This window comes from Tenrec ecaudatus, chromosome 18, assembly GCF_050624435.1.
Source record: "Tenrec ecaudatus isolate mTenEca1 chromosome 18, mTenEca1.hap1, whole genome shotgun sequence".
Taxonomy (NCBI): Eukaryota; Metazoa; Chordata; class Mammalia; order Afrosoricida; family Tenrecidae; genus Tenrec; species Tenrec ecaudatus.
The window spans coordinates 2,143,155-2,166,189 of record NC_134547.1 but is presented as its reverse complement, the minus strand read 5'-3'; the positions used below and the strand labels follow the sequence as shown (position 1 = coordinate 2,166,189).

Sequence of the window (23,035 nt, the reverse complement as noted above, 5' to 3'; positions counted from 1 at the left end):
GTCCGTGAGTTTCCATTTATGTTATTAAGAAAAGCTATTTCTGATCATTAAGTTTTTGGTCTTGCAAAACTTAATCATGCGATTCCAGGTGAAGTATCTATCTCCATGGCTGTATGTAACAGTCTTTCTTTGTTTCCAACTTTCTTGTTCAAATTACCAGTAAATAGTAATGCATCTTAATTGTATGTTGGATCAGTTTCAGGTTTCAGAAGTTGTTAATCTTTTTTTAGTTTCTTCACACTTGGCATATTCTGTGAGCATATGTGGATGTGAGTAGTGGCTGGATTAGCTGGTCCTCAGATGGGCATTATCCTGTCACAGTATGTACCTCAGCACATGTCTCGATACGTTCTTTCTGACTGTAAGAGCGATACTGTGGTGTTGACAGCTATGTACCCACGTACAACCACCCTTCCAGTCAAGATAGGAAACATTTCCATCTTCTTGAATGTTGCCTTTGTGTTCCTTCCCACGTCACCCCTCAGACCACCAGCCCCAGGCCACCCATGAGTGCTTTCCATCACTGTCTTTTCTAGAGCTTCACAGAACACTGAGGGGGGGGGGAATGGGATGCAGGGCAGGTCCTCACTGACAGTTCAGAACGACTCTTAGCAATCAGGAGCCCTGGTGATGCAGTAGCTAAACCCCATGCCTGCTAGCCTGCAGGCACAGTGGTTAAAGCACTCAGCTGTTAATGGAACGGTGGGCAGTTTGAACCCATAGCTACTCCTTGGGAGAAATAGGGCGCCTGCTTCCCCAGTGCTTCACAGTATTGGAAACTCCATGGGGGCAGTTCTGTGCTGTCTCGATCCCAGAGGGTCACTATGAGTGTGACCAACTCGACAGCAGCTAACACTACCACAGCGTCATGGTAATAATAGGAACCTGATAGGCTCAGTAATCGTCAGTTTGGAGGTGGGTGGATTAAGAAGGCAAGGGTTCATGAGGGAGGGAAAGTGGGAGGGAGGCGAAAAATGAGCTGATACCAAGGGTTTAAGTAGAAAGGCAATGCTTTGAAAACGATGAGGGCAACTACTGTACAGATGTGCTAGGCACAATGTATGTGTGTATGGATTGTGATAAGAGTTGTACGAGCCCCAATAAAATCATTTAAAAGGAAAATAAGAAGGCAAGGTGATTTCTCTGCAATAGTAAAGACCAATCTGTATGACAAAAAAGACCGTGGATCTTCTCTCATAGGTTTTATATATATTTGTTTGTTTTCTTTAATTGCCTGGGGGGAGGGGTAGCTGGCTCAGGCCCTGCGTGAGCACATGGAGGGCATGCAGGGAAAGAGAGGGAGCCAGAAGCGACACTGGTACATCAGTCTGGTTTTCACGCATCCTTCCAGGGTCTCTGATTTTCCTCCCTTGTCTTGTTCATATTTCCTCCATTTGTTCTCTTAGCCCAGCTTTCTGATTGCTTAGCCATAACTGAGGTCTTACAGGTATTATCTTGAGGCTCAGCCTTCCATTTTGACTGCAGATGTGGCCTTTTTCCGAAACAGAAACCAACTGTGCACGTGCTCTTTTTGTTCTCTTCCAGAAGTGGAGTCTGGGCCTGGTACTGAGCTAGTGCCAGGAGAGCAGCAAGTTTGTGAAGAAAAGTCACCCCAGTGGGAGGACATGGAACCCCTTACACGCTGTGTGTTTGAGTGTTCCCAGGATAGCTGGGAGCACAGAGGCCAGCTTGACAGACAGCAGGGAACTCCAGACGGACATTTCAGCCCAGTGACGACCAGTCGAGAAGAAATGCCCCCTTTCCGCCAGCAGCCGTCCATTACATTTTACCAGAAAATCCATGCTGCCAAAAAACCCTTTGGCTATAATGAGTGTGGCAGAATGTTCTGTCCAGAGGAATTCCGTATTAACCCTGAAGGGATTCATACTGATGAGAAACTGTATAAGTGTAAGGACTGTGGGAAGGCCTTTAAACATGGCTCACGGCTAAGTCAACATGAGGACACTCACTCTGGCAGGAAACCCTATGGATGTACGGAATGCGGGAAGGCCTTCAGTTCTTGTTCAAATCTCGTTCAGCATCAGAGGCTTCACACGGGCGAGAAGCCCTATCAGTGTAAGGCTTGCACAAAGGCCTTTAGTCGAAGCTCACAGCTGATGGAGCACCAGCGCATTCACACGGGCGAGAAGCCCTATCAGTGTACGGACTGTGGCAAGGCCTTCAGTCGGACCTCCCATCTTAAAGTGCATCACAGAATCCATACTGGTGAGAAACCATATGCATGCAAGGATTGCGGGAAGACTTTCAGCCATCGGTGTCAGCTGACTCAACATCAGACAAGTCACACTGGCCGGAAACTCCACGACTGTACGGAGTGTGGCAAGGCCTTCAACCAGGGCTCAGCCCTCCTCCGGCATCAGAGGATCCACACGGGTGAGAAGCCCTATGAATGTAAGGCTTGCGGGAAGGCCTTCAGGGTGAGCTCACAACTGAAGCAACATGAAAGGATCCACACCGGGGAGAAACCTTACCAATGTAAGGTGTGCAGTAGGGCCTTCAAACGGGTGGCGCATCTGACTGTACATTATAGAATCCATACGGGTGAGAACCCGTGTGAACGTAGGGAGTGTGGGAAGGCCTTCAGTCACTGCTCACGGCTGATTCAGCATCAGCTCGTTCATCCTGTGGGAAAGCCCTTCACAGAACGTGGGAGGCCCTTACGTCCTGCGGCAGCAGCCATTCAGCGTCAGAGGACATGTAGTGGAGAAGCACGTGTGAATATCACAAATGTGGAAACGCCCTCCATCGGCCCTTATCCTGTACTGATCATCAGAGAGCTTGTGTTAGCAAGTACCCATACGGCTGGCAGTACAGAGAACCTGTGTTAACAAGCAGCCATATGAATCGAAGTAACGGGGAGAGCTCATGACCCTTAACTCTGCATCTCGAGGAACGACAAAGTCATGCAGGTGAGAAGATCTTTGCTCAAAGGTCATCCTTTATCCAGAGATGGAAAACACATTGTTTAAAAAAAAGATAAATTGTTTTTGAGTATGGTGTCAAGGAAGTGGGGAAGGGTTGGAAAATGTTTTTGTTTGTGACAAACCCCAGGATCGTGTGTGTGTGTGTGTGTGTAATATTAATGGAATTTTCCCAGAACTTTGTGAAGCCCCCTGTCCGTGGGAGGTGAAAGCTTACACTGTAGGTCTGAGGTTTCTCTCCTTAGAAAGGCTGGGTTATAATTGGCCCTTGACTGGAATTATCGTCAGCCCTATCGGACAGAGCAGAAACGCCCTGCTGTAATCAAGGCTGTAATCTGTACAGAAAGACTGCCTCGTCCTTCTGCTCCGCACAGGCTGCTGGGTTCCGACTTGAGCCTTTTGGGTAGCAGCTGAGGGCTTAGGCTGCTTCCATAGAGATAGCGGCCGTGTGGGCAGATCTGCTCTGCCCCAGTAGGGTCTCCGTGAGTCAGTCAGCAGCACGCAGCCATCAGCTGTTGTAAGGGCTGGTGGGAAGGGTAACCCCTGACTCGTCTTATGGAAGCCTGTATCTTCAGAGTGATCTTTGTTGTTGGACGGGAGAGAACAGAGGGAGGGACAAACAGACTCCACCCTGAATTTGGACATCTAGTTGCCTAAACTGTGAGAAAATAAATTTCTATAAGGCCACTTGTTTTATTAGCTGTAGACAATTAAGGTAATTGGCATGTAGGAATTTGGCTTTCAGGAGGGTTTCCATCCAAGAACTGATACCATTGACTCACTGTCTTGTTTATGGTCTGGCTTATGCCAATCACCTGACTTCCACCTGGGAGTCTGGAGTTTCAGTGCATGCTAAGTAGAGGCTACATTGCTGGCCAGACCCCAGTAACTCTCTAGGCCCTTGTGGCATAATGAATTTAATATGCTCCTCCAAGCCGTAGTTCAAGGCGCCCTGGTGGTATAGTGGTTACGAGTTGAGCTGCAAACTGCAAGGTCCAGAGAAAGAAAAAATCATTCATGCTAACAGGGCAGGGTTGGAGTGGGATGTATTTTGAGATGAAGCCTCACTAGAGGGCTATTCAAGTCACTACCCTGTTTCCTTAGTATGCAGAAGTCTCGCCCTTGATCTGGATCCTGTATCTGGCCTGTCTTCATCTGACCTTTGGTTCTGAGGACCTGACTTGCAGGCTACCAGTCTAGTGAGCCTAGAACCCCTTCTCTGACCTGTTAATTTGGGTTCAACCTGGACCATGTGGGTCAGGAGAGGCCTCCAGACTGACACAGATAGGGTGGTCACTATGAGTCGCAATCCGCTTGATGGTAGTGAGGTTGGCTTGGTAATTTTGGAGTTTCCACCACTGTGACCCATTGTCTTGGCGACTCCTAAAGTCTGACAGATGTTAGAGCAAATGACAAACATGGAAAGATGGGAGGGCAGTACTGAGGGGAGGAGGAGTTAAAGTCAGAGATAACGATGGTGTTGTACAGCAGTTTGGAAAAATGGGAACATCTTTCATCTCCTCCTCACAGGAATCACCTTTGTGCTGCTGTCTAAGATTGTTCATGCAGCACTGGCTCTCCAGTGAGCATCCCTGGCAGACATCTCTCATACAGCGTCACAATATGGGTTCGAGGACTAGGCACATCCTGTGTGCTGGACTCTTGGAAGTTTGGACCCGGTTTCCTCAAAAATCGTCAAATGTGGTGGCTTGTAATGTGTGTCAGTGAGTGTATTGGACAGGGTTCTCTAGAGAGACAAACCAGATTGCTAGTAATTATATATAAATATATTTATAAAGATAGATACATAATTCAAGAAATAAACCGTTAAATTATATACAGATAGACAATACAAGAAATTAACAGTTAAATTATAAAGCAGTGAGACACTAGCAGTCCTTCAAGTTTTGAGAGCTGCCAGGTGCCAGTCCCCTTCTGTAGAGAGAGCTGGGCTATATATACCCAGGCAGCAAACAGCAAGGCAGGTCCCCAACTGTCATCAACTGTCAGTCCCCAGCTCCAGAGATGAACATTCCAATCGTGTGGGCTTAAAGGGACCTCAACTTACAGCGACAGTCCACAGGCTAGGCATCCCACAGGTAGTGTACCCCTTTAAACTGAGGCACAACAACCACGGTGAGGCTCACCGAGCCATTTATCCCTCTGCCCTTCAGTTAATCCTACTTGTGTTTATCGGCCAGGCTGGCACAATAAACTATAGCAATCTACCCCTTGCCAGCCTGGCACCTGTACACAATTCTTTACCCATACATACCTATATAATTTCCAGATATTAATGAAATCACACTTATACTTATCATCAATCATCTATCATACATATAAATGAAAACACACTGAGTCAAATTATATCTGATATAACATACTTGAACAAAGGAAATATGCGCAATAATCACATACAAAGAAAATACATTGACAATTACAAGCCTCGCTTTTGCAATTGATCACGTGGTTGTAATTGATAGGTAGAACTACCTTCTACTGCTACTCATTCTGTATTACCTTTGCCCTCAGCAAGCACCTCAGCTGGCTGTGGTTTTTGGCCTGGCGGGGTGACCCAGACCTTCATTCCTGAGGGGTCTGGGTCATTATAAGTCCTGTTAGGATTGGGTTGCTGCAACTTACCATTTACTTTAATAGCAGGGCATGGTAACACTAAGAGTCAGCCTATGGGATCTCCTGGATTCCAGACATATTCTACTTTACCTCCATTATGTAGTACCAGCCCAATTTCTCCTTGGTAATCAGGATCAATCACTCCACTTAGTACGGTGACACTCTTCCTGACCTGTTGATCCAAAGGCATGAGACGTCCAAAGTGCCCAGCGGGCGTTCTCAGCTGCCAGTTCAGTGGAATCCGTGCTGTGTCTCCAGGTGGGAGAGTTCCTTTCTTCGGGACCAGGACCTCCAGGCCTGAGGAACAGAGGGTTGCTGGGACAGGAAGCAAAAACGCTGCAAGGGGATCACTAGGAGTAATAGTGGTGCCACTCAAGCTTCCACCCCTTGGTTCCTGGACCCATGAATTCTGGCTATTGGAGACACAGCACCATATATTGGCCGCTGGTTTAGAGCGTATACAGCTTCCTGGAGAACATTGCCCCAGCCACGCAAGTTGTTGCCACCTAGTTGGCGCCGTAATTGTGTCTTTAGGAGCCCATTCCATCGTTCTATCAAGCCAGCAGCTTCAGGATGATGAGGAACATGATACAACCAGTGGATTCCATGGGAATGGGCCCATTGCCGCACTGTATTTGCTGTAAAGTGAGTTCCCTGATCTGAAGCAATGCTATGTGGGATGCCATGCCGGTGGATGAGGCATTCTGTAAGTCCACAAATAGTAGTTTTGGCAGAAGCATCACGTGCAGGGAAGGCAAATCCATATCCAGAGTAGGTGTCTATTCCAGTAAGAACAAAACGCTGTCCCCTCCATGATGGAAGTGGTCCTATGTAATCAACCTGCCAACAAGTTGCTGGTTGATCTCCCCGAGGAATTGTCCCATATCTTGGACTTAAAATGTTGGTTTCTGTTGCTGGCAAATGGGACACTCAGCAGTGGCAGTGGCCAAGTCAGCCTTGGTGAGTGGAAGTCCATGTTGCTGTACCCATGCATAAACTCCATCCCTGCTGCCATGTCCACTTTGTTCATGTGCCCATTGGGCGATAACAGGGGTGGCAGAGGAAAGAGGAGGACCAGTCTCCACAGCGCGTGTCATCTTATCCACTTGATTATTAAAGTCCTCCTCTTCAGAGGTGATCCTTTGGTGAGCATTCACGTGAGATACAATTACCTTTACTTTCTTGGCCCATTCAGAGAGGTCTATCCACATACCTCGTCCCCACACCTCCTTGTCACCAATTTTCCAATCATGGTCCTTCCAATTCCCTGACCATCCAGCCAAGCCATTAGCCACAGCCCATGAATCAGTATATAATCTCACATCTGGCCATTTTTCCTTATATGCAAACTGAACGACCAGGTGCACTGCTCGAAGTTCTGCCCATTGGGAAGATTTCCCTTCACCACTGTCCTTTAGGGAGATCCCAGAAAGGGGCTGTAGTGCTGCTGCTGTCCACTTACGAGTGGCACCTGCATATCGTGCAGAGCCATCCGTAAACCAAGCATGACTTTTTTGGTCTTCACTTAAAGTATGGTAAGAACCTCCCCAGAGGCCATAGGTGCAGACTGGGAGAAAGGAGGCAATGTGACAGGAGTGGAGACTGTTGGCATTTGGGCCACTTCTTCATGCAGCTTACTTGTTCATTCAGGTCCTGCTTTGGCCCGATCTCGTATATACCACTTCTGTTTAACAATGGAGTGTTGCTGCGCACGTCCAACTTTATGATTACGTGGGTCAGACAATACTCAGTTCAGGATAGGTAATTCAGGCCTCATGGTGACTTGGTGGCCCATGGTGAGGGGCGTTCAGTCTCCACCAAGGCCCAGTAACAGGCCAACAGCAGTTTTTCAAAGAGGGAGTAGTTGTTTGCAGAGGGTGGCAGGACTTTACTCCAAAATCCCAATGGTCTACGCTGTGATTCACCAATAGGGGTCTGCCAAAGACTCCACACTGCATCTTTATCTACAACTGACACCCCTAGCACCATCGGGTCAGCTGGATCATATGGTCCCAGTGGCAAAGCAGCTTGCATGGCAGCCTGAACTTGTTGAAGAGCCTCTTCTTGTTCTGAGCCCCACTCAAAAATGGAGGCTTTTTGTGTCACTTGATAAATAGGTCGAAGTAGAACACCCAAGTGAGGAATATGTTGCCTCTAAAATCCGAAGAGGCCCACTAGGCATTGTGCCTCTTTTTTAGTCGTTGGGAGCGCTAAATGCAATAGCTTATCCTTCACTTTAGTAGGAATATCTCGACATGCCCCACACCACTGGACCCCTAGATATTTTACTGATGTGGAGGGTACCTGAATCTTTGTTGGGTTAATTTCCCAACCCCTTGTACGTAGATATTGTACCAATGAATCTAGAGTCTTTGATACATCCTCCTTAGTGGGTCCAATCAGCATAATGTCATCAATATAATGGACCAGTGTGACATTTTGTGGAATAGACAGGTGGTCAAGGTCCCTTCGGACTAACTTATGGCACAGGGCAGAAGAGTTGATGTACCCCTGGGGGAGAGTTGTGGAAGTATATTGTTGCCACTGCCAGGTGAAGGCAAACTGCTTCTGGTGGTCCTTTGAGACTGATATTGAGAAGAAGGCATTAGCCAGACCAATAGCTGCATTCCATATACCAGGCGAAGTATTAATTTTCTCAAGCAATGTAATCACATCTGGGACATCAGCTGCAATTGGAGTCACCACCTGGTTACGTTTATGATAATCCACTGTCATTCTCCAGGATCCATCTGTCTTCTTTACAGGCCAAATTGGTGAATTAAATGGGGATGTAGTAGGAATGAATCACCACCCCTGCATCTTTCAAGTCTTTGATGGTGGCACTGATCTCTGCTATCCCTCCAGGAATGCGGTACTGCTTTTGGTTTACTATTTTCCTAGGTAATGGCCATTCTAATGGTGTCCACTTGGCCTTTCCTACCATGATAGCTCTTATTCCACATTTTAGGGATCCGATATGGGGGTTCTGCCAGTTACTAAGTATGTCTATTCCAATGATGCATTCCAATGATGCATTCTGGAACTGGGGAAATAACCACAGGATGGGTCCGGGGGCCCACTGGACCCACAGTGAGGCGTACTTGAGCTAAAACTCCATTGATAACTTGACCTCCATAAGCCCCCACTCTAATTGGTGGGCCTTCGAAACATTTTGGGTCTCCTGGAATTAGTGCCAGTTCTGAGCCGGTGTCTAGTAATCCTCGAAAAGTTTGATTATTTCCTTTCCCCCAATGAACAGTCACTCTTGTGAAAGGCCGCAGGTCCCTTTGGGGAAGGCTAGAAGAAAGATTAACAGTGTAAACCTTCAGTGATATAGCAGGATCCTCCTTACAAGGGACCCGGCCTCCCCTTCATTCAAGGGGTTGTGGGTCTGTAAACTGGCTCAGGTCTGGGAATTGATTGAGCGATCGTGACAGTCTATTCTGCTGTACACCTGATCTACCATTCTTTTGCCTGTACAGATCACGTAAATATTTAGTAGGCTTCCCATCTATTTCATTCCTAGGGACACCGTGGCTAAGTAGCCAATGCCATAATTCCACACGAGACAGGTTGCTTTGATTATTATTGAAAACTTGTTGTCTATTATAACCATGCCCACCCTTTCTCTGTTGACTCAGTGCTGACACCTGCCCTCTACCATCACGGGGACCAATCAGCCCCATTGTGGGCAAATGTCGGAGTTCGCTTAGGGAAGTGCCCACTGTTAATCCTGGTGCACATAGAATAGCAATTACAGGAGTCTTAAGAGATGCTGGGGCCCACTTCACAAACTTGTTCCTTATGGTTGTAGTAAAGGGTATGTCTTCAGGACACCCTCTTTTTGGATCTATGGGAATATCTTGATAGATCCATTCTAACATACCAATTTCTCTAAACTTTTGGATGCCTTCCTTTACAGTGTACCAAGGTAGGTCAGGTACTTCAAGTTGGTCTAATCTAGGCCATTTGGCAGTCCATGCTTCATTGAACCAGCCAAATAAAGACTCAGATCCCTTTTTAGCCTGTCTCGCAGAGACATTGAAAGAAGAGTCTGTTCTTAGGGGTCCCATATCCAGAAACTCAGACCGGTCTAATATTACAGTTCGTGCACCAGTATCCCACATTCTTAGTAACCATTCCCAGGGATATTCTCCAGGATTTTGCTTGTACGTATTTGAGAACTCGAGCTGGTCTTTGTGTGTAGCGCACTTCTTGGATAATCATCTCAACCTCACCTTTCGGAGGTTTCTGAGACTTCATTTTAGTGACAGGTCTAGCGGAAATAATGGGTGGTGAGGGTGTTTCCTGGGTGCGCTCAGCAATATCTTGCGAGGCATCTTCCTCAGGTAATGCTACTGATGCAGCCCCACCTGGCATATCAACTTGAATAGTTTGGCTAATCTTCTCAGGTGTTTCTAAGGGCTCAATATCCTCTTCTTCTGCTTCATCAGCCCATATGTTACCATCCCATGTTTCAGGGTCCCAACTTTTCCCAATTAATGCCCTTACTTTGGTTTCAGACACTACTCTAGATCTGCAATTCAGCTGCCGTTGTAATTCAGCCACTCGTATAATGAGACTCTGGACCTGGTTCTCAGCAATGTCAGCTCTTTTACTAGAGGAGAGAAGGCTCTCCTTTGTAGCACAGATGGAAGTTTTCAAATCTGTTAGTCTGCACGTGAGGTGTGCTTTTGAGGCTCTGAGATCATCCCTCTCCTTAATAACACTTTCCATTGTACGAAGGACTAGCCAACCAGCTTCCCTATACTTGTCATTATCACAAAACTCCTGGAAAATATCAAATATACGATTGCCTAGAGCATCTTTATCCAGCACGTCATCTACTTTAGGTGCTACTTTAGGTATTATCTTTGCTATTTCACACCATGGATTAGTAAGGGTAGCAGATTTATCCACGTCAAGACTAAATAGGTTGGAAAACCAATTTGAGAAACTCATATTTATGGTTTATTTCTCTAGAAGCACTCCTGGTACCAAAATGTGTTGGACAGGGTTCTCTAGAGAGACCAACCAGATTGCTAGTAATTATATATAAATGTATTTATAAAGATAGATATAATACAAGAAATGAACTGTTAAATTATATACAGAGAGATGATACAAGAAATTAGTTTAATTATAAAGCAGTGAGACACTAGCAGTCGTCCTTTAAGGGTTCAGAGCTGCCAGTTGCCAGTCCCCTTCTGTAGAGAGAGCTGGGCTATATATACCCAGGCAGCAAACAGCAAGGCAGGTCACCAACTGTCACCAGCTGTCAGTCCCCAGCTCCAGAGATGAACATTCCAATCCTGTGGGATTGGAGGGACCTCAACTTACAGCGACACAGTCCACAGGCTAGGCATCCCGCAGGTAGTGTATCCCTTTAAATTGAGGCACAGAACAAGCAAGGCGAGGCTCACCGAGCCATTTATCCCTCCGCCCTTCAATTAATCCTACTTGTGTTTATCGGCCAGGCTGGCACAATAAACTATCGCATACACCAACCACTCTTGCTAGTTCCACGGATTCCACAGATGAACCCCGACTCCTGTCCGAGCCATCCAGTCTCGAGCTGGAGCGCTCTTCCATTCCGGAATCCCCATTTCTATCTTTCACTGATAGCCTGCTCCCTGCTTTTGTTGTTGTTGGCATGTAACGTGCCCACAATACCTAATGTACACAAGCAACGTGCACAGCACTCACAGGGAACTAATACATGAGGAAGTGTCTGAAAATATCATAAATTCCCTGACCCCGCTCACCTGAACTTCTGACACCAGTCACAATCCTGTTTTCAACACTGTCCAAAAACAGAGTGATGAATAGGGCTGAGGGAAACCAGGGCCATTTTCTATCTGCTTCACCTTGGTCCCAAGGTTGTGAAGAAGTTCACAAATAACAGAGAAGTCATCACTTCAAAACAATGCTGAAAAGCGTGTCTTTGATGCCCAAAAGTGCTAACATGGAACACAGCAAGGCTTCCGAGTAATTGAATGAATGAACCAATGAGCACAGGAGACATCTACTGAGGGGAGGGGCTGGGCTGTCTGGACCTGGATCTTGTCCACGTCTTCTCTACCACCAAACATGGTCCACCGTATCAGCGAGGACGCTGCCAGGATTGAGAAATAAGATGCTGCCGCAGGACACAAAGATAAGAAAACTACTTGTACCATGCCTAATTCCCACTTTGCTGGGGTCCACTCTCAAGCAAGAATTAAGTCCTCAGAATGCAGAGCTGAGGAGAAGGAAGCAAATTAATAAGACCAGGTTCCTGAGCCTACCGTTACCCCACCTCATACAAATACCAAGTGAGAAAGCATCCCCTTTCAATGATAACACTGGTTACTATGCCACGTCTGGTCCTGAATCACACTGCTGCTGTTCTCGGCTGCTGGCTTGGTACCCCGTGTGTTGCAGGTGGAACTGTGCCCCAATGCGTTTCCTGGGCAACAGTAACAGACTGCCAGCTTTTATCTTCCAGGCCCTGCTGGATGGGTTCAACGGGCCAACCTTTGGCTAAGGATTAAAGTGATTAACCATATCTGCCAAACTGCTACTTTCCAGAATATACCATAGGGCCTTTGGTAAAAACCCAATTCCCTATTCCAAGATAGTCATTAGAATATTTTTAAATGCCATTTTACATACGTATATGTACATGTACACACACGGAGCCCTAACGGCCTCATGGTTAAGCGCTCCGCTGCCAACTGAAAGGCCAGCGGTTGGAACCCATTAGTGAGCCACGGAAGAAAGGCCTGGCAGTCCGCTCACAGAATGATGGTTGTTCTTGTTGCCAGGTGCTGTGGAGCTGGGTCTGACTCCTAGAGATCCCACGTACAACTTAATGAAACACTGCGTCGGTGCGGCCACAGGGGCTTCACCTGAGGTTCCAGGATCCCGCGCTAACCTGTGGGACGCGGCTTTGCTAACGAGGCGTGGGTCACCTTCCGCCCTGAAGGACCTGGGTCTTCTGGGGCTCAAGCCTCAAATTCATTGTGTGTGTGTGTGTGTGTTGGGGGTGACGCTCAAAACTCAAACTCACTGCCGATTCCGACTCATAAAATGCTATCCACTAGGTCAGCAGTTCGAAACCACTAGTTCTCTACCCCCCTCCCCCCCCCCCCCCCCCCCCCCCCCGTAAAGCGTTGAGGTTTGGGAAACCCACAGGAGCAGTTCTGCCTTGGCGGACAGGTCGCGGTGCTGATTGCGGGGGAGTGGAGGAAAACGTGGACTATAAGAGCCTAAACGAGAGAAAGGGGAGGCTCTCTACATAAGAGTTACAATTTCGGAAACCCTGGGGCCGGTTCTGCCCTGCTCTGTAGAGTCACCATGGATCGGAACCAACTGGAGGGCAGTGGGTTGGGTTGGGTTTGGGCTTTCAGAGGCTGGGGAAGCGTTAGGTTACTAACTGCTAGGTGAAGGTTCAACCCTGCCAGCTGATCCAATGGAACTTCCGAAGATGGGGTCATCTGCTCCCATGTTTACCACCTCAGAATAGGGTCCTTCGGAATCAGGATCACTCGGGAGCAGTGATTTGGTTTTAAGAGATTTGGTAAGCATCAGATGGCTAGCTGTAAGGTGAGCAGTTCAAACCTAGCTACTGCTCCGAGGGAGACACAAACCCATTTTAGTATAACTGAGTCAAATTATGGCTGGGAAGCTCTCTGTGTGTGTGTGTGTGTGTGTGTGTGTGTGTGTGTGTGTGTGTGTGTGTCCGCGCGCGCTCAATAGTTAAGCACTCCATAAGATAAGTGGTTCAAATCCAGCAGCTGCTTCTTGGGAGAAAGATGAGTAGTTTGTTTGCATAAACATGAAAGCCTTGGAAACTCTAGGTGCAATTCTGCCACCTGGGGCTCTGTGAGTCAGAAGTGACTGGACAGCACACAGCTGTCAACAATTTTAGCATCTACCCATGGTTGGTTTGTACAAACACATTGCTGTGCTGTTTACCTAAGGCTGAATTTCTTCTTCCCTGACTACTACTACATTTATTAGTTGGCATTGTGCTGTTAAAATAAAATCTGTTCTCTCGTTACTTATATCACAGTGGATTCTTGGGTATTAACTCAAGTCTACGGGTTATAAAAGGATTTTATAATGGTTGGTTTTGCTCAAGTTGTCCCAGCCATAACCCTTGGAGACTCTGTCAAGTTGGGTCCCTGGTGACTTTTACATGCTCCATTACCCCCAACCCCAACCCCACCCCAGTTCTTATTTCATTTTTTTAAATCATTTGGGGGGGGAGCTCTTGGAGATAACATAACATTCCACAGTTCAGTCACATTAAGCAGTATCATACAATTGCTACCACCATCAGTTTCAAAACATTTTCTTTCTTGAACTCCTTGATATTAGCTCCCCTTTATCCCCTCCTCCTCCCTATCCCCAATGACCCTTATTTTAATTTATTGATTGATTTTGCCATGTCTTCCACCATCCAATATATCCATTCACATGCAATTCTGTTGTTTGCTCCCCTTGAGTGGGGTTACACCATCATCAGCTCCCCCTTCCATGCCTTCCAGTACCCTCAGGGAACCATTACTCATGTTACTGTTTCTGAAGGTTATCTATCTTGGCTTTCATGTACTGAACAATCTTAATTATATAAATGAACATATGGAAGTCTAACATGATTAATGAGGTAACACTAAAACATAAGGGGAGGAAATATTAAAGAACGAGAGGATAGTTATGTGTTTCATTGGTGCTATGTCACACCCTGGATTTTTCGTTCGTAGCATGTGACCCTTCTAAGAGGGACTGTCCAAATATCTTACAGGTGGGTTTGGGGTCTCTACTACATCCATGCCCCTTCACATCGAGTTGGTTGCTTGTTTTTGAATTTCTGATACCTTTTCCCATCACCACCTCATGATCACACATGCCAGTATGCTTCCATGTGGGCTTTGTTGCTTCTCTGCTAGATGGTTGCTTGTTTAACTTCAAGCCTTTAAGACCCCTATTTTTAAATAGCTGCATGTCCCATTGTTTTTTGGGTACTTCCTTACTTTCTCCCACCACAGACATTTGAACTACATATTTTCATTTCCCTGATCCAGCCTTGACAACAGTTTCTTCAAAAATCCATGGCTTTTGTTTTCTTCCTGAGAATGGTACTTAGGAACCATGATCAGAGAGATGTGTGTGCTTGTTTCTATTTGGATGTCATTGTTGATAGACCTTGTTGTTGTTATGTGCCATTGTGTTGGTCCTGACTTCCAGCAACCCTGTGTATCGCAAAGCAAAACAAAAACACACTGTGCAGTCCTGCTTCATCCTCATAGTTGCTGTGTTTGAGTCCATTGTTGTGGCCACTGTGTCAGTCCATCTCATGGATGGTGGTCTTTTTCAGTGACTCTCAATCAACCTATTGTCCTTCTTCAGGAAGGACATGGTCCCTCTTGATAACATATCCAAAGCATGTGAGGTGAAATATGGCCATCCTTACTTCTAAGGAGCATTCTGACTATATGTCTGTCTTCCAAGCGATTTGTTCATTCCTTGGACAGCACCATGTTATGGTCAGCATTCATTGTCAAAACACAATTCAAAGACATTACTTCTTCAGTCTTCCCTATTCATTCTGGGTCCTATCAGGAAAGCAAGTAGGATAGATTCAAATATATACACATACATTTATTTGTCTGTATGCATATACATATATATACACATCTACACCTCTGCTGGAGGAGGAGAGGGCAGCCTTATAATGATAGTTCATTTGTTTGAATTTTTGGCCCCCCTCCCAGGGTATCCAGATTATGTACAGTATCAAATGTACCATGAGCTAATTTTCACCACCCTCTTTCAGTGTAGTTGTGTTTTCCTTGGAAATCGCATCTGGTCCATGTGTTTGTGGTTGCATCGCCTTTAACGTCACTCTTCCACGCATACTGATTTGGTTTGAGCATGTGAAACAGAAAGCAGGACTGGGCTAAAAGTTGTACGAGGAGTTTTCTCTCAGCTCATAGAAAAAATAGGGCCCAAAGGTAATGGCATTTTTCTGTGGACTTTTTGAAGCCCCCTCCTCTCTGTGGTTGGTAGATCCCATAGAGTTGGTTCTGACCTTTAGCAACCCCATGCACAACAGAACGAAGCACTGCGTGGTCCTGTGCCAAGCTCACAGTGTTTCTGTGCTTGAACCCATTGTGAAGCCATTGGGTCAGTATTGTGTCAGCCCTACCCTGTTAAGGGCCTTACTTGACCAAGAATGATGTCTTTCTCCAGGGACTGGTCTTTCCTGACAATATGCCCAAAGTAGGTAAGTCGAAATTTAGCCATCCTTGCCTTTGGGGAGCACTCTGGCCATACTTCTTAGGTCTTCCTTACTCAATATCCAATTTTCACATGCATGTGCAACAATTGAAAGTACCATGGCTTGGCTCAGGCACAGTGTAGTTCACAGAGTAACATCCTTGATGTGGAATACTGTAAAAGAGATCTTGTGCGGCACATTGACCCAATATAATGTGTGTCCTTTGCTCTCTTAACTGCTACTACCGTGAGCATCGATTATGAATCCAGATAAGCAAGACGACATCCTTGACAGCGTCTATCTTCATGTATGATGATGTTATCTTTGGGTCCAGTTGTGAGAATTGGGTCTTCACATTGAGTTATAATTCATACTGAAAGCTGCCACCTGTGATCTTCAAGTGCTTTAGATCCTCACTTCCAGCCAGCAAAGTTGTACCATCTGCAGATCACAAGTTGTTAATAAGTCTTCCTCCAGACCTGGTGTCGCAGTCTTCGTATAATCCAGCTTTTCCCATTAGTTGCTCAGCAAACAGATTGAATAAGAGGATACTCCCTGACCCTCAACTTCCCTGATCTTAAACCACGCAGTATTCCCATGCTCCGTTCACACAGCTGCCTCTTGATCCAGGTCTGCATTCTGAATGAGCACAATGAAGCGTTTGGAATTCCCGTTCTTCTCAAGGCTGTCCATAGTTTGTTATGATCCACAAAGTCAACTGCCTTGGCATAGTCAATCAAACACAAGTAAGTATCTTTCTGGTATTCTCTGCTTTCAGCCAAGATTCATCGGACATCAGCAGTGATAGCCCTCGTTCCATGTCCTCTCCTGAATCTGGCCTCAACTGCTGCCAGCTCCCGGTCAGGGGACTGCGGCTACCATTATTGGATGATCTTTAGCAAAATGTCGTGTGTCTCTATCATATTGTTCTGTAATTTGAGCCTTGAGTCACCTCTCTTTGGACGGGTTCAAATAGGGTTCTCTTCTAGTCGGCCAAGTAGCTGTCTTCTAGTTTTCCTGGCACAGAAGCAGTAAATGCTTCCATGCCTCCTTACCCTGTCGACAGCTGGTATGCTAGCAATTCCTGGAACTTTGTTTTTAGGTAATGCTTCCAGTACAGCTTGAACTTTTCCCTTCAGTACCATATGTTACCTCTTGAAACAGTTGAGTGTCTATTTTTTTTTTTTTTAGTTCTCTCAGTTTCACATATGCTGAGTGTGTTCTTCCTCTTTGGTTTTTTAACTAGCTCATTGCACATTTCAGTATAATATGTGACTTTGTCTTCACAAGCTACTGTTTGAAATTTTCTATACAGCTTTTTGACTTCATTTCAGAGTCCCTTCTGGCCTGCTTTGATCTTTTGTCTCTTCTAATTTTCTTCCACTTTAGCCTGAATTTACATATGAAAAATTGGCAGTCTGTTCTATCATCAGTTTCCGGTCTACTGTTAGCTGTTGATATTGAGCTTCTCCATTGTCTCTTCCTGCAGATGCAGTTGATTAGATTTCTGTGCATTCCACCTGGGAAGTCCATTGTATAGTTGCTGTTTCTTTTGTTGGAAAAAAGTATTTCACAATCCCAGGGACAAGGGAACAACAAGTGATCCAAATCGGTGGTGAGGAGGGTGTAGGAAGCCTGGTAGGTCTTGATCAAGGGTAATGTAACTGAGAGGAATTACTGAAACCCAAATGAAAGCTGAGCATGATAGTGGGACAAGTAACAGGAACTAGAAGAAAGAACTAGGAGGCAAAAGGCATTTATAAAGGTACAAATGAAGGCATATACATATGTAAATATATTTATATATGATGAGGCAGAAATAGATCTATATGCATATGTTTGTGTGTTTAGTATTAAGGTAGCAGATGGACATTTGGCCTCCACTCAAGTACTCCCTCAATGTAAGAATACTTTGTTCTATTAAACTGGCATTCCTTGATGCTCACCTTCCTGACACGATCACTGAAGACAAAGCGGGTGCATAAGCAGATGTGAAGAAAGCTGATGGAGTCCAGCTATCAAAAGATACAGCGTCTGGGGTCTTAAAGGCTTGAAGGTAAACAAGTGGCTATCTAGCTCCAAAGCAACAAAGCCCACATGGAAGAAGCACACCAGTCTGAGTGATCACGAGGTGTTGAAGGAATCAGGTTATCATACATACATCAAAGAACAAAAATTAAATCATTGTGAATGAGGGTGACTGCAGATTGGGGACCCAAGACCCATCTGTAGGCAACTGGACATCCCCTTACAGAAGGGTTGTAGGGAGGAGATGAGCCAGTCAGGGTACAGTGTAGCAATGATGAAACATACAACTTTCCTCTAGTTCCTAAATGCTTCCCCTCCCCCCTCCACTATCATGATCCCAATTCTACCTTATAAATCTGGCTAGACCAGAGCATGTACACTGGTACAGATAGGAACTGGAAACACAGGGAATCCAGGATGGATGATCCCTTCAGGACCAGTGGTGAGCGTGGTGATACCGGGAGGGTGGAGGGCGGGTGGGGTGGAAAGGGGGAACCAATTACAGGGATCTACATATAATCTCCTCCCTGGTCGATGGACAACAGTAAAGTGGGTGAAGGGTGACGTTGGACAATGTAATATAGAACAAAATAATAATTTATAAATTATCAAGGGTTCATGAGGGAGGGGACAGAGGAAGGGAGGAAGGATGGAAATGAGGAGCTGATGCCAGGGGCTTACATGAAGAGCGAGTGTTTTGAGAATGATGAGGGTAACCAATGTACAAATGTGTTTTATACAATCGATATATGTATGGATTGTGATAAGTGTATGAACCCCCAATGAAATGATTTTTTTAAAAAAAAATCAAGATTGTGACCTAAGAGTATTGTATCTATCCCCTGCCAATCCCACCTCATTAACATAATAAACAAACATGTAACCACTGTCACACCAGAACGCCTTGTTAGGTACTGCCAAGTCAGCTCCCAACTTGACCCTCTTGGAGCAGCACGAGGCACTGCCTGGTCCGGTGCCACCCTCACGATTGTCATATTTCAGCTCGTTGTGGCAGCCAGGGTGCCAGCCATCTCATGGAGGGTTTTCCTCGCTTTCTTCGATGGCCTTCTTTACCAAGCATAATGTTCTTCTCTCAGTAAGCAAGGTTGTGCCACCTGCATATTGCAGATTATTAATGAGCCTGCCTTCCATCCTGATGTGGAGATCTGCATCTAGTCCAACTTCTCAGATTGTTTGCTCAATACACAGATTGAATCAGTACGGTGAAAGGAAATGTGTTAGTCTGGGTAGTCTAGACAAACAAAACTCATAGACACTCATATTTGTATAGGAAAGAGCTTTTATATAAAAAGTGATTGTATATTGAGGAAACATCTCAGTCCAGATCAAGTCCATAAGTCCGATATTAGCCAATATGTCCAGTACCAATCTCTAAATTCTTCTTCAGACTTATGCAACTCATGCAATGATGCTGAACGCAGGAAGCTCACAGGTCAGTGGGCGGAATGTCTTGTGGCTCCAGTGGCAGTGGAAGCATCTCAGGTCTGGCAGGGGTCTTCCTCCACGTGGCTCCTCCAGCTCCAGGGCTCTAGAACAGCTCCATGTGTCTTGTAAACAGGACTGTCTCACAGAGAGTGAGTGTGTCCCGCCTCCAGTGAGCTATTTATCTCCATTGTGCCTCCAAATGAGGTCATCAAGCTGCAACCTGATTGACAGGCCAGACTCCACCCCTTCCTCAATTTTTCAGATTACTTAACCGCCACAGGATGCAACTCTGATGCACACGTTTTTTGAGTTGAAACCATGCAGCATTCTTTTGTTCAGTTGCTCTCTCTACGGATTTCCCACGAGCACAATTAAATGGTGTGGAAGTTCCATTCCTGAGAATGCTGTCTAGTCTATTTCCAAGATGTGACCTTTGAGAAGCAGATCGCCAGGGTGTGTGCATAGAAGTCAAGATTACAGCACACCAGAAAAGTGAGGATGGTTACATCAGATCACAAAATGGAGGACAGCCATCTACTACTGGGAATCATGACCTAGCAGAGTGAAGATATACTTGGGGGCAATGCCGTTCCATCAATGGCTCACGTTCTGAGTCAGAATTGACTGGATGACAATCATCAGGTTTATCCTGAACTGACTTTCATGAGCCATTTCCCTAAGGAGCAGCTCTTCATGCGTCTTGCTGTTCGTCTTCATTTGTGAAATGTATTCAAATCAGTCCATGTTGGTCATTTCTGTTGTGCTTTGAGATTCTAAAACTGCTGTTTTAATGTGATATAAGTGAAAGCGTGCAGGAATTTGGGAGGGGGGAGGGTTAGAGAAACAAGCATCTTCAATGTGTATGAGGGGGTACCCCCCAAAAATTGAATTTTTTTTTCTTCCAAAGCTATTTATTTATTTTTACAAAACTTTATCACCTTCAAACTACTCTCCATTACACTCAGTACACTTGTCATATCTGTGATTCCATTCTTAGAAGCATTTTTCAAACTCATCTGTTTGGATGGCTGACAGCACCTCCCTCGTTTCTTCTCCTCAACTCTTGTGTCATCAAATCAATATCCTTTCATGCCCCTCTGCATTCGCAGAAACAACAAGAAGTCACATGGATCGAGGTCAGGTGAGTAAGATGCTGGTTGTTGCCAAAACCTGGCGCACTGAGATGGCTGTGTGAGCCGGGGCATTGTCATGGGGGCAAAACCAGTCCCCCGTGTGCCACAAATCAGGCCTTTTTTGTTGCCCACTCTTATGCAATCTTTTCAGAACCTCTCGATAGAAAGCTTGATGGAACAAACTCCAAATGCACTATCCCCCTCAATAAAAAAAAAGCCTCATGTTTTTGGAGGGTAACCCCTCGTATAAACCCAAATGGAGCGTATGCTGAGAAATGGTAGCTTCACGTATTGGTTTTTTTGTTTCATAAAAGTCGCTATGATTTCTTTAGCAATAGTTTTTGGCTCACATATAACGTGATTGGCACAAGAGGGGGTGCCATGGAGTGGCACGCCACGTGGAGCTATTTCCTGGGGTGGCTCAGAGAACGCTAGTCAGGGCAGGCTTGAGAATCGTGGCTACATGGGGCTTCGCTGACCTGGAAGAAAATATGGGCAAGGGGACCCAAAGGGTGGGTTTTAGGCTGGGCCCAGTACCACAGGAGGTTCCAGGGGCTCCCTTTAGTTGTTCTTGGACACCTTGTAGAGTATGTCCTTTGGATATGCTTTAGTCTGGGTTCTCTGGAGAAGTCAGAGCAGCAAGCTTTGCTCTTTATACTTGCTAAGGATAAAGAGATTTATTTACTCCTAGGGAGTGACTCAATAAGTCCATGGGTCCTGCTGGCTGATGGGATTATGAGGGCTGATGAATCGAAAATCTTCAGGCCAGGCAGCAGGCCACAGTCTCAGAAGGTCAAGCAACAAGAGGGCAGATGCTGAAGGCAAGCCACACCCCCAGGGAAACGCCCCCTTCGGTGGACCAGCTGTTCACATCATGACGCAGCAGAATGATCTCATTATGGAAGAGCACCGGAGGCAGTCTCTGCCTCACCCCTGAGACTCACATGAGTCGTGTCTCACTTGAACTGCTTAAAAATTAAAAAGTCCAGCATTTTGCAGGTGAGGGGAGAAGGTGGTATGTGTGGGGGAAGGCAGGGGATGTTGGTCTAAAGAAGGGGGTGGTAGGGTGGTGAGACCCAAACTCCTCCAGCTCTTGTGGAGCAAGTGTCTTGCTAGTCAGCAGAAGAAATGTCCAGTGAACTTCTGTACAAATGCCATCCAAATAGAGTTCGTTTCTGTCGTCCACCAGCCAGAGTCTACTCCGTGGCATGCAGGGAGACCTCTGTGAATTGAACACTTTATGGATCTAGTGGCTTGCTAGGAGGCCAGTGGAGTAAGATAAAATTTCCTCTGAAGGAGCAGTTAGCGACTGTTGTTAGTAAAACAGATGTCAGGGGGGCAGCCAGATAGGTCCCTGATCCTTCTATTTTTGCTTTCATCAGTTAAGTTTCTTGGGTCTCTTGCTTGTTCATCAAGAAGTCCAAGTATATTGGCCCCGTGTCAGGCCCGTGAATAACCAGGCCTATATGGGGGGATGTGCTCAGGGACAGTGGACCAATTGCCCTGTAACCAGCCCCCTTTGTAGAAGAGTTGATGTTGTTGGTGGCATTGGCCAGCCGGTGGCGGTGTTGTACCACAAAATGACCTCCGTCTTCTAGCAAACGGATTTTTGTGTTTTCTGCTTCCTCTTATCCCAGGAGGTGGCGTTTTGGAATGTATTTGTTTTCATTTAGATAATTTCAACAGGAGGCCATCCCCATAAGGAACCTCCCTGCTCCGGGCATCAATGACCAGTGTCATCCTACCTTCCTTACCCTTTCTTTCCACATCATCGCAAGCACCGCTGGAGCCGTTGCCTTTGGATCCTAGCTCTTTGCTGGCTACAGAGCACAAACCGTGGAGTTTCATGGAAACGCAGCTGCCTCCGTCACCCAAACTCAACCTGGGGAGGTTGAATAAATGTCATCAGGTTATTCTGGGTGGTAGGGGCAGCCATTACGGTTTTTTTCCTTCTTCTTCCTTTCTCTCCCCTCTCCTCCTCTCCCCCTCTCCTCCCCTCTTCCTTCTCCTTCCCTTTCCCCTCTCTCCTCTCTTCTCCTCCCCTCTCCCCTCTCCTCCTCCTCCTCCTCCTCCTTCTTTCTCTCTCTGTCTCTCTCTCTCTCTCTCCTGCACTTACTGCACCCAGCGCTCCCTCCAGCTGTAGGATCTCAAAGGATTGTGGCCCAGAGTGCCCCCTCTGCCCCCTAAGCATTATGGAGGGACGCTGTGCATCGGATGGCTGTGCTCGGGACTGGCTTGGTGACAGTGGGGTTTTGAGGGTGTTCATAAGAAGAGCTGAGTGCAAAGAGCTGGAAAAGATTGGGTCTCCACCACCCCTACCTCACTCCACCCCGGAGCTCCCACATCACCTAATCCTCTGCTCCCCCAAATACTGGACTTAGCACCAGCAACAACAAAGCAGTTAGAATGAGACTCGGAGGGTTACTGTTGCTTCCTCGGCATCTGTTATCACGTTAACTACGTGCAGCTGCCTCCGCAGGCTTGTGCCAGAGTGAGAGCACACACATTCTGTAAAAGCACAAGTCAGAGATGGAGTGAGAGATCACAGACATAAAGGCTCAAAGTGAAACAAGCAGCCATCTAGC

General features: G+C 46.2%; 1 protein-coding gene across 3 annotated transcripts in view; it reads left to right on the top strand.

Annotated features, from left to right (window-relative positions):
- The window catches only part of ZNF582 (zinc finger protein 582), a 32,422-nt gene extending 10,978 nt beyond the window's left edge, over positions 1–21,444 (top strand). Inside the window, exons 4-6 of one of the 3 annotated variants that reach the window (XR_012780890.1) lie at positions 1,546–2,930; positions 20,315–20,458; positions 21,142–21,444. Coding sequence is in view for 1 of the 3 variants with exons in the window: in XM_075537686.1 (XP_075393801.1) it covers positions 1,546–2,849 (1,304 nt within the window). In the remaining 2 variants the exon portion in view is untranslated. Of the gene's footprint in view, positions 1–1,545; positions 12,684–20,314; positions 20,459–21,141 lie in introns of those variants that run through there. The other 2 variants (XR_012780891.1, XM_075537686.1) reach the window with 2 other exon arrangements.
- Positions 21,445–23,035: the final 1,591 nt, after the last annotated feature.